This window comes from Pinus tabuliformis, chromosome 4_1 (genome assembly GCF_031772625.1).
Source record: "Pinus tabuliformis cultivar Carrire ecotype Pingquan chromosome 4_1, CPIR1, whole genome shotgun sequence".
Taxonomy (NCBI): Eukaryota; Viridiplantae; Streptophyta; class Pinopsida; order Pinales; family Pinaceae; genus Pinus; species Pinus tabuliformis.
The window spans coordinates 270,628,279-270,640,837 of NC_142303.1; the positions used below are offsets into that span (position 1 = coordinate 270,628,279).

The window sequence follows — 12,559 nt, forward strand, 5'->3', positions numbered from 1 at the left end:
CAGCTCGTCGTCCTAATTCTGATGGGCTAGATCACCAATAAGCGCCCCGGAAGATCTCAGACTTTTTTTTTCCTGAAAACTCCTAACGGAGTTTTACTCCTTCCTTAGGAATACTGCAGTAACCGAATCCTCAAAATGTCAATGCTGCCAAAAGTCCTGCAAAAATCATGCCCCGGTATAGGAACCCCACACAACTACTCAGATTCGGTGGATCTGAGAGATCTGAATGGCGGATCGGATAGCTCTGAGCGGCGGAACAGATTTCTGCTGCAGATCTGATGGATCTAATAGATCAGAATCGCTGGTCGAAACTGAAGGATTGATGTCTGTTGCTGCTGCACCCCTTTGCGCGAGCAGATCTGGCAGAGATGATGCATGATCCCAAGATAGAAAAGGGAGCTATGGTCCCGAGGAGTGTCAGGTGCTACAGATCGCAATATACATAAGTGTCTGACAATAGTACTCGGCCCAATGTTTCAGGGCTCTAACTAAGGAGGATCAACCGTACCCTTAGCCATACAACCCGACTACCCTATCGTACGGGCGAGTAATCTCTCCGAGTGTTGTTCTCAATGTACTGTAGCAGCAAGACAGCCGACGGTTTATCTATGGCGAGGTTGCAGAGGAGCTAAGGGGCTTTCGATATACCCAGAAGGTACTTGGAAGACAGTCCGTACGCGGTTCTGTCTAATGCGCTACTACTCGAAGGGGTACCCACAGGGGTTACAAGGGAGTCCAACAAGCGTGACCACCTCTTGTATTTCCTGCGTGCATGCCTCCCCAAATCCGCAGGTTTATGCGCTCAACAACAGATCCCGTGGTTTAAAGACGCTGGAACATGTCTCTAGCCAAAAAAAAAAATTGCTAAGAAATGGAGATCCCACTGGCCCTAGAAAGTGCTCTGATACCACTTGTTATGCTCTTAACCTGCAAAAGGATACCCAAATACAGAATATGCGAAGAAATATACCCAGAACATAGAATAGTGAGAGACAACAGCAAATATTTTATTATTCAGAAAGCAATGTTTATTGGCCTCTTCGAGGGGGCAACCTCCAATAGAGCAGAGCTCGATACAAAAATAAGACACGATGCTCCTCGCATGGAGTCTCTATCCTTTATATATGACTCATACATGCAATACCATGGATCAATACCATGGGTTTTATTAATACCATGGCCCATTTGCAACTAACTGTGGTCCCGTCATTAATTGTGGGTTAACCACTTACAATTATTAATATGGGCTTTATTGACTCTTTACTATGACTCGATCCCACTACATAAATAAGGGGGTTAGGGTGGGACCCTAACAACTTATCTGTGAAATGATGGAGGAAGGCGTTCAAGAAGTGGGAGAAGAACATGTTGTACAAATTGTCACCGATAATGCAGCGAATTATATGGCTGCTGGTAAACTTTTTGAGATTAGGCACCCCACTATTTTTTGGACCTCTTGTGCTGGCCATTGCATAGATTTAATGCTTGAGGACATTGGTAAGCTTCATTGGATACATGAGGTTTTGGAGAAGGCAAAATCCATAACCAAATACCTATACAACCACACTATTGTCCTAAACGCTATGAGAAAATAAATTGAAGGTAAAGAAATTGTTCGACCTGCAGTGATTAGATTTGCAACAAATTTCATATCTTTGCAATCTGTGGTTGAGCAAAAGATAAATCTGAAGAGGATGTTCTTGGACCTGAGTGGATGGGATCTAAACATTCCAAGACCCTTGAAGGCATCAAAATTGTTGCACTTGTGTTTAATGATGGTTTCTGGAAAGATGTTGAAGAGATTATTATTGTGACGGAGTCCCTTGTTAGAGTTCTTAGGTACTTCAAGTCTTTTAACTTTTTCATTTTTTAAATTTCATTTCAAGCTTCTTTTTATTTACAATGTTTCATATTTCTTTAAATTTGAATGCTTGAACTTTCAGGATGGTTGATGGTGACAAACCCGCTATGGGTTATATTTATGAGGCGATGGATCTCGCAAAGAAGGCCATCAAAAGGAGATATGGGGATGATGAGACAAAGTATATGCCTCTTTGGGACATTATAGATGCACGTTGGGATAGGCAATTGCATTCCCCCTTACATGCTGCCGGGTACTTTTTAAACCCACAATATTTTTATGATAAGAGCAAATTTAATGAGGATGGGGAGGTTGGCAAAGGACTTATGACATGCATGGAAAGGTGCTTACCTGATCCAAAACATCAAAATCGTGTCTTTTCCCAACTACAAGATTATAGGGCGCCATCTAAATTGTTTGCCTATACCAGTGCTATAAGACAAAGGTCTAAGATGTTGCCAGGTACCCAGCTTGAAGGCTTCATCAATTCATTAAATTTGTTTGAACTTTATTTTGTATGTTAAATGTTTTATTAAATTTTCTTTTCTTTTTAAGTTTTTACTATTTAGTACTTCTACTCACAGCCCCTTACCACTTGCTAGGTCTTTGGTGGCAAAACTTTGGTAGTGATACGCCAGATTTGAAGAGATTTGCCATTCGAATCTTAAACCAAGCATGCAGTGCTTCAGGTTGTGAATGCAACTGGAGCATATTTGAGAAAATACATTCTAGGAAGCACAACTGATCGACACAAAAACGCTTGAATGACCTTGTATTTGTTCATTACAATCTACGACTTCGCAACAAACAAATACTAGGTGAGACTCGAGAGCTTGAATTTGAAGGTTTCATAATCTAGTTCGTACTTTAAAGTTCAAACTTCAAACTTCAAAGTGAAACTTTAATTCACATTTCAATGTCTCATGATAATGACAAGTATGGATCATTCACCAATCGACCTTGAAGAGATAGATTTGCAAACTACAAATGCGGCAGACTGGGTTCAATTAGATGAGCCTCCTCTTTTAAGCCTTCATGACTTGGAGAACTTTGAGAGTCAAGCAAGCGAAGGAGTGGAAGGAATCACTTCTAGTTCTCACTCTTAAGAGTCTTAGACTCTTAGTTGCTGATTTTTTTCTGATTAGTATGCAGTTTTTTGTAAACTTTTAGAAGCATATGCTTCTAAGGACTCAAGACTCAGTGCTTTGGATCATGTTTGGACTCATAACATATATGAGATACTTATTCATTCATGATATTTTGGACATCTATTGATATTATGCATTGTTTGGACATGCCTTTACCCAATATTAATGAAAAATGGTTTTTTTAATTCAATATATGTGTATATTTTTATTTAATGAATTCAATGATTTTTTGCTGATTTTTGCCCGATCCGATTAAAACTTTTCGCTCTTTTGCCTTGCCGATTTATTGCCGATTCCGAGTCTGGTAACATTGCCTCATATATGATATCTACCGACGAAATTTAGGTTTTTAGCTAGAGCTCTGCAACCTCACGGATGTACAGGCCCCTGCCGCCGCCATCTCTGAAACTTACAGGAACAACCCAGGCTTTGCAAGGCCAGAGGCCGGTCTACGAGTGACACACCTCGATGGCTGCGCCTGCAGGAGGGGAAGGCTCTGCCTCCCCTCCCTCGAATGATACCTTCAGCGGAATAGAAAAAAATGCGCCGCCGCCCCCTCCTGAAACCAATCGCGAGAAAAAGAATAGGAAAACTCATGAGTACGAAATCCCTGCAGACAAGGTGGCAGCCACGGATTCGGACACAGAACAGGCTCCAGAAGGCTCTGCGTCACAGCCAAAGGCGACTTCGGCTACCTGCATTCCCAAATCGACAGAGCGCATCAAGATCGAACTGCCCAGTCACAGGATCAATGGAGAAATACAGTACATGCAAGACCACGCTCTGATAGGCAAATTCTTGGGATTCTGGCCGACAGAACGTGCCCTGAATGGCTGGATAGCATCCAAATGGAAACCCAAGGGACAGGTGACACTGCAATTAGGACCAAAGGGCTTTTTTACAGCCATATTTAACTGTCTGGAAGATAAGACCAAGGTATTCGAAGGCGGCCCTTATTTTTTCAACTCCTCTGGGCTTTATCTCACAGAATGGAAGCCCCGTTTTGACCCAAACAAGGAGGACTTCAGCTGGGCTCCGGTTTGGATCAGAATGTATGGTCTACCAGTGGAATATTGGAAGGAGGACACACTTACAGACATTGGCAACAGACTAGGAACCTTCATCAAAGTAGCGGAAGAGACAAAGAAGCGCAAGTTTACCTCATATGCCAGGATCTGCGTCAAAATGCACCTGACCAAGACTTTAGCGGAATCGGTAAGTCTCCTTCACGAAGACTTTGAATGGGAACAAACTTTAGATTATGAGCATATTCCCTTTCGTTGCCGTAAGTGTCATGCCCATGGGCATTTATTTAGAGACTGCCCTCTAAATCAATCCTCCAAAGCTCATCCTTCTGAACCTCAAACAGATGCTGAAGGCTTCATCTCAATACCCAACCGCCGTAGACATCCTAAAAAGCATCAAGGAACCCATGAAACCCCCTTCCGTATTGACGCCAAGAACATGTTCTCGCCTCTTGCCAACCAGTATCCACACAACAGCGAGACTCTGCACTCCAACCCCCAACCCTCTTCCTCCCAGGCTCCCATTGCAAATACTTCAGCAGCTAAAATCAGCTCTGAGCGCTCATCCCAATCTCTTCCAGAAGATAGCCCTAAGGATGATTCAATGCCTGCTGACCCTTTGGAAGGTAAAGGGAAAGCTCATATAGATTCTAAGCATCCGGAATCTGATATGGACATGGATGCAGCTATAGCTCTAAGTCTACATACCTTAACCGAAGAGGAGGAACAGAATACACCCAGCAACATGGATCAGGATCCGGAGAACATTATCATAGAAGGCATAGACATTTTAAAACTTGAAACAGCTTGTAAGCAAAAAGAATACAACTCCATTCCTCCATGGCAAATTGAACGACTGGAAGGAGTCTTAACCAAAGTTCAGCACAACAAACATCTAGGTATACAAGGTGGAAGTCCATGGGACGCAAAGAAGATTCTCAAAGAAAACAAAAAGAGAGGGCGCAAGACGGACTTGCAAAGAACCATTGCTGTAGGAGAATTGCTTGTGGAATCAGGGCGATTCCCTAAGCTGACAAGGTTCTACAAACCCGCATCACATTTACCATGAAGCTAGTCTCATGGAATGTAAGAGGACTAAACAGTCCCTCAAAAAGTAGGATGATCAAAAACTTGATTCAGAAAGAAAAACCGTCGCTAGTTTTTCTTCAAGAAACAAAAAAAAGCACAATAGATATGGACAAGGTCCGAAACAAAATATGGGCAGGCAGTAATCTAATGTCAGTCGGGGCTTCAGGTGCATCTAGAGGATTAGCAATATTATGGAACCCAAAAATCCTTAATCTTTACGACTTCCATGCTGCACACTTTCTCATACAGGCTTCCTTTCATCTCATAGGAACTCAGATTCATGGTCAACTAACCAATGTTTATTTCCCGCAAAATAATCAACACAAATTGGATCTGTTGGAAACACTGTCCAGGTTGAATGAAAATCGACAATTCCCGCTATGGATAAGCGGGGGGGACTTCAACATCATCAAATCGCTGGAGGAAAAAACAGGGGGAAGATCACGGCTGGAATCAGATAGCAAAGGATTCAAAGACTTCATTCAGGACAATCATTTAATGGATATTCCTACTTCCAATGGCATTTTTACCTGGACCAACAAGCGCAGCGGGGTCAATCACATTGCCTCTAGACTTGACCGATTTCTCCTTTCAGATAATGCAATCCACTTAGGCGGCGACTTCAACACGTCAATACTACCACACGGAGGATCTGATCACTGGCCCATAATGCTCCAGTGGTCGAGGCCGGGAGCAAAATGTAATCGACCCTTCCGCTTCGAGGCTTTTTGGCTTACTAACACAAAATTCCGCCAGATCGTGGAGGACGCCTGGAAAGCTTACAGACCTCCAGAAGGGGCCAAAATGTTTCAATTCCAACAAAAACTGAAAAACCTTAAACAGGCTCTCAAAAATTGGAACAAGACTCAATTCGGCAACATACAGGAAGATCGACAAAGATTGGAACAACAAATGGAGAATCTCTAGCAAACTATTATTGAAGAAGGACGCACAGAGGAACAGACACAGCAAGAGCAGATCCTTTGGCAAAAATTAGAAGAAAGAAGAAAACAAGAAGAAATACTATGGCAACAGAAATCTCGAATCACCTGGCTAAAAGATGGGGAAAAAAACACAAAATTTTTTCATAGAACTGCTGTACAGAGACGAATGCACAACAACATCACCTTCATCAACAATCAGCAGGGCGAAAGAGTAGAAAACCATGAAGACATGGAGAAAGAGTTAACACAATACTTCCAAAATATTCTCAAAGAGCCAGAAGGAAACAGAGATGCAGAGATCAAAGCCATCACTCAGCACATTCCTAGAATCATCACTGAGGAGCACAACAATAAACTACTACAGCCGACATCCCTAAAGGAAATTGAGGAAGCTATGAACCAGCTCAAAGATGGCAAAGCCCCAGGGCCGGACGGGTTCACAGCAAACTTCTACCATGCATTCTGGGATCTACTTAAAGAAGAAGTTTGGGAGCTAGTGGAAGAATCGCGAAGCATGCACTGGATCCTCCCAGCTCTCAATACCACCTTTATAGCACTTGTTCCAAAATGTGCAGAACCAAGCAAGCCTGAAAGCTTCAGACCAATTGCATTATGCAATGTCATATATAAGCTTATATCAAAAGTCATTGCAAACCGACTCAAACCGCTGCTACCCTTGCTCATCTCCCCGGAACAAACAGGATATGTTGAGGGACGGCAAATTATGGACGGGATCGTTCTCTCTAATGAAGTGATTCACTCTCTCAAGATTCTCAACAAACCAGGTATGCTCCTCAAGTTAGATTTATCAAAAGCTTTTGACAAGCTTAGTTGGAACTATATTCAAAAAATGCTCATCGCTTTTGGCTTCAGTCATACTTGGACACGATGGGTCTACAACTTAATCTCCTCCCCAAGCTTTTCAGTTTTGTTAAACGGTTCTCCTTCACAACCTTTTCGGCCATCAAGGGGCATTAGGCAAGGGGATCCATTGTCGCCTTTTCTCTTTGTTCTTATGGCAGAGGGGCTAGGCAGATTGTTGAAGGCAGCTATATCCACTCAAATGCTAAAAGGAATCACAGTCCATGGCTCTCCTCCTCACTCCCATCAACAATTTGTTGATGATACCCTGCTTTTTGGCCATCCATCCTCCAAGGAAGCCTCAGTTTTTAAGTCTCTGCTCTCTATCTTCTCAAACGCCTCGGGAACCTCCATCAACTCTTCGAAATCACATCTGTTTTTCTTCAATACACCCCTCTCCACTCAAAGAAATATTGCTAGAATTATGCAGTTTAAAATTTCTAAACTTCCGTCAACTTATCTTGGAGCCCCTCTCGTTGCGGCAGCCATCAACCACTCCTCCTGGAAGTCACTTATAGACAAATTTGAATCAAAACTCTCACTCTGGACGTATCGAGCTCTCAACACAGCAAGTAGGCTCATATTAATCAAGTCGGTTCTCCAAGCCTTGCCGATATATCTCTTTTCTCTTTTAGCTGCACCTAAATGGGTCCTCAAATCAATCCGTAATCTCCAGCGCAATTTTCTCTGGGGCTCTTCGGGTCTCAACAGAAAGTGGGCACTGGTCAAATGGTCTGAAGTATGCAAACCCAAATCAGAAGGGGGACTAGGACTTAGAGACCCGATGCATAGCAATGAAATCATGGGAGCCCGCCTGTGGTGGAATTGGCTCACCAAGCCAAATGCCCTATGGGCCAAATTGTGGCAAGCCAAGTACGCACCAGGTAGCCAATGGAATGATCTAATTAGAATTAACTCCACTATACAAGGTTCTCCCATATGGAATGCCGCTAAACCACACAGCAAATTTATACAAGAACATTGCTTTTGGGAGGTGCACTCTGGAAACTCAGCAAAATTCTGGGAGGACTCGTGGCAGCAGCTTCCCCACTGAATACAATCTTTCACAAGCCTCTATTGCAAGAGAAAATGCAACAAACAGGACTCACACAAGTTAATCAGTTTTGGCAGCATTCTGAAAGCATGGACTTCAGAACCTGGAAAAAGGCCAGCCTTTGGCAAGATAATTGGCAAAGCGAAACTTATGAAGAAATAGAGGAAGAACTCTCATACAGGAAAATCAGATTCTCTCCTCAACTTGATAGACTTCGATGGGGACATAAACACAAAGGCACATTCACAACTCAAGAAGCCCATCAGCTCAGACATAATGGAAACCAACCATTCAAGGACCCGATATGGGAAAAGATCTGGAGACCAGAAATATGGCCCAAAATTTCCACATTTCTATGGCTACTCAGCAAACGAAGAATATTAACGTGGGATAATCTGACAAAACGAGGTTTTGTAGGGCCATCTAGATGTCCGAACTGTAATACTGCCTCTGAAACGATAGGACATCTTATGGAGACCTGCTTGCTAGCCAAGACAATCTGGGGAAAAGTAGAGAGCTGTCACATGAAAACAGATGTCAAGACAGAAGATATAACAGAAAATTTAAGGAAATGGAACCCCTCTCCCTACAAAAGCCCGCTACTAAATCACCTGTGGAGACTCCTACCAGGCTTCATTTACTGGCTTCTTTGGAAAGAACGGAATCACAGAATCTTTAATAACGCTTCTCGGTCATTGGAAGCCTTATGGACTATCCTCACTAATCAGTTGCAAGAAACTCTGTCCCTCAAAGCATGGTCAGATACGGACATGCCAACCACTCCATTAGAAAGCAAGATCCTGAAGGCTTGGAACATAAAGCTCTCAATGATCCAAAAAGATGATGTCAGATCCACCATCAGCAGCTCCTCTCCCTCCAGCTGGTCCCCCCCTGGGTTTGAGTCCTACAAGATGAATTTTGATGGGGCGGCCAAAGGAAATCCTGGTCTGGCAGGTTATGGAGGACTCTTTCGCAACCACGCAGGGGAAATAATCCAGATCTTCTATGGAGCTTTAGGTAAAGATACCAATAATGTAGCCGAACTAGAAGCTTTATGGAAAGGAGTATGCATTGCAGAACAGCACAACTATTTCCCTTTGGAAATAGAAGGGGATTCTTTAATTCTAATCAACGCTGCCCAAAGACTCCAAGCCGGATCACCGGCAGCCAAGGTGGCAGTGAGCTGGAGACTATTAAGCAGATTAGAATCATTGGAGGAGAAACTACACACCACTCAAAGTATAGAGTTCAAGCATGTAAGAAGGACAGCGAATAAGGTGGCAGACATATTAGCCAACAAAGGAGCCTCACAAGCCATCTCATATTTCACGGGCTCTCTGAACAACTCCAAAGATAATAAGCTCAATCATGACTGTATATCTCAAGCGAAGAAGGATCTCATTGACCCGGATGCGGGTGATTAAGACAAGCAAGAGTGGCACGGGCCATCACGTGGCCGGGTGTCAAGACCTCAAGGTGGGACGGTACCACGTTGCAAGAAATTCAAGGGGAGTAAATAAGGCGGAGGCTGGCAAGGGGATGGCATTAATGCCAGTCCTCTCGGCTCGAGGGAAGCAGGTAAGCATGCGAGGGAGGAAGGAGGTTAAGTGGAAGAGTATGGCGGGTTTGCAGGTTACAAGCGCGTCTGGTTCTGTGACCCTCCTCTGTGCTCGCCGCAAGGTGAAAGCAGAGCCGAGGTGGGAACCTGGCAAAGGTGAGACGGCGGAGAGCACAGGGAAAACGACGGTGAGTTCTCTGTTGAACGTTTGGTTGACATTCCTTGCTGTTAGCGAGGTGAATTTGCAGGGTCATTGGGTACGCCAGATGCATTTGCTTTGTCACTGGGTTGGTAAGGTCTGTGAGGAAGATTTAGGAATTAGGAGTGCGTTCTGGCAAGGGGCACTGGTCGCCCGCTCGTGGAACGAGCCCTCAGGACTGGTTCTGGTTCCTGAGCGAGATTGGAGGCCGCATTCGGACCTGCCACTGGGAGCAGCGTTGATTTGGGCGACTATCCAGAGCATTGACGGTGACAGCATGCCGCGAGACAGGCTGCGAATGGGTAGCAGGAGAGGAGGAATTCAGGGACGCGCTCCGCCGAGAGATGACCATCACTCCCCCTCTTCCTCAATTGAGGTCACCTCCCATCCTCGTTGGTTTCAGGACAGCAACGACGAAGTGGGAGGGCAGAGGGAGAGTAGCCCAGCTGAGGGAGACAGTCGCAGGGAGCTTCCAATTCTCAGGTATCGCCTCCCCTGTCCGCATGTTAATTCCTCTCTGATTGTGACAATTGAAGTTGAACATGATTTGGAGCCTCAGCAACAAAAGCAGCACAACAGCAGGGATGAATCCCCTATTGCCTGCCTGCCCATGGGTGGAGAGAGCGGAGGAGTTCAGCCTGTGCTTGTACCGGGGATGGGATGGTCTGTTCCGTATACTGCAGGAGAGAGGAAACTGGAAAGACCAGGCCTCCATATGAATCCAGACGCAGGCCCCTCGGTTCCCGTAAACCTTCATCCGCCGGATTTGAGCAAAGGAAAACAGAAAATGGAGGACTTAGATTTCAATTTGGATTATGTTGCTGATTCCCTGGTGCATGCGGCTCCCTGGCCAGGTCCAAGGGAACTTGCCAGAAATGACAATCCTCACAAAATCATCCAGCTCTCGGATTCTGAGAACACGCTTCACTTCGGATGCCGAATTAAAGAGCAGCTCCAGTCTACGAATGAAGAATGATGTTGCTATGGTATTTTTGGATTTTTGTCTCAATTTCCATATGTCGGCCTTCCTGTCCAAGTGTCCAATGTATGTGTTCAGTGTTATATGTCTGTGTCCAAGTGTCAATATGTTTATGTGTTTCTTCTGTTCAGTCCAGCCATGGACAGTTTATCAGTGTCATGTAATAGAGCTCGCGGGTGCTGCAATGTGGGCAAGGCCAAAGAGACTGAGAAATCTTAAACCTTGCCCTATGTAATCTTTTTGTATATATGTTTTACACAGTTAATAGAAGTAGTCATATTCAGAAAAAAAAAAAAAAACATTGCCTCATATATAACCTTATGTGGTATATACAAGAGAAGACTTTGCATACTTTGTCTCTAAATGTTTGGAATCTTCAATATATATATATATATATATATATATATATATATATATATTTTAAAATATAAATATTTAATGTATTTTTGTGTAAACCTAGTCATTGAAATCAAATCGCTTTAGGTCAATCCAAGTCCAAGTTGACCCTCAACCAAGTTCAAGCTTGAATTGATTGATTCCAAGAGCGAGTTGACCCTCAATTGATTTCAAGTCCAAGTTGACCCTCAACTGACTCCAATTCTGAGTATGAGTTTTAAAACATTGATTCTGACTGTTTGATCAGTTTGCAACTGAATCAGTCGAATCCAGTTTATGTGACCAGTTGAAACCAGAGTACCCCCACCCATGCAGAACCAGTCAAATCCAGATTGTATGACTGATTCAAACGAGAAACGCCCCAAAACTGTTCTAAACTGGCCAAAATTTACTATGTATTTCTATTCTTCAAAGACGAATAAAACATAGCAGAGATGGCAACAGCCTGCCCTGTTTTATTGGCCTCCATTAACGGATTTCCAAATAGGGTGGTCAGTAAATTATTCTAAGCCCAATAGGATTGAAGAAAGCTAAGTATCATATCATGGTAAGAAATTGAGTTATTTTAAAGCACGAAAAGCACAAATTTGGATTTCAAAATTTTGCACTATATGATATAGACTTTCAACACTGCCATCTATGCCTCAATAATCCTGTTTACATGCTTTCCTTTGCATATAGTTGCAAAATATTTATACGTATTTCAAGGAAGGCCTAACTTAGAGGCACCGTAAATAAAAAGTATACTCATTATATTATTAAAGGCAATCTTACCCAATTAACATAAATGATTAACATAGGAAAAACTATGTGATAGATGAAATGTAAAGCAATATTATCCAATTAACATAAACGATTAACATAAGAAAATCTATGTGATAGATGAAATATAATTAAAAATGTGCAAAATCACAAGGAAAATGCCCCGTGTAATAACTTCCAAGCAAACCTTTCTTGCAGGTGCAATTTGGGAGCCCCCGTGCCACTCTCCAGATGATTTCTTGTTAGCCTTTGGTTTTTTCTCGATAAATCTATCAATGAAAGCTCCCAGTGATAGGTCAGTTAGAGGATCACCATTATATACAATATTGGCACCTAAAAGAAGAGTTCGAGCCATTGTTGCTACTGATGGGTGAAAATGAGATGCCAAAGCTGTCAGTTCCCACCAACAGGCACGATCTGCATTGCTGGAAAAGAAAGATAGCAAAGATATTACACTGGCTGAATTCTTATATAGTATATACAAAGAAAAAGTTTGGATACAAACAGAAATTGCATATAAAACGATGTCAACTAACATATTTCCAAGCACTCTATGGCACAGGTAACACACACAAAATTCTAATTACTATAATAACAATAACAGATGATTCAATAAAGCGAACAGGAAGGGAAATCGGAAACCCAATACATAGATATGCCCATAATATATTATCTAAGCTTTG

At 43.0% G+C, this 12,559-nt stretch overlaps 1 protein-coding gene across 1 annotated transcript in view; it reads right to left on the reverse strand.

Moving 5' to 3' along the window:
- EDA25 (CCAAT-binding factor) overlaps positions 1 to 12,559 on the reverse strand; it is a 327,784-nt gene that overhangs the window by 38,327 nt on the left and 276,898 nt on the right. Inside the window, 1 exon segment of the mRNA XM_089419585.1 lies at positions 12,064 to 12,301. Coding sequence (XP_089275711.1) covers positions 12,064 to 12,301 — 238 coding nt within the window.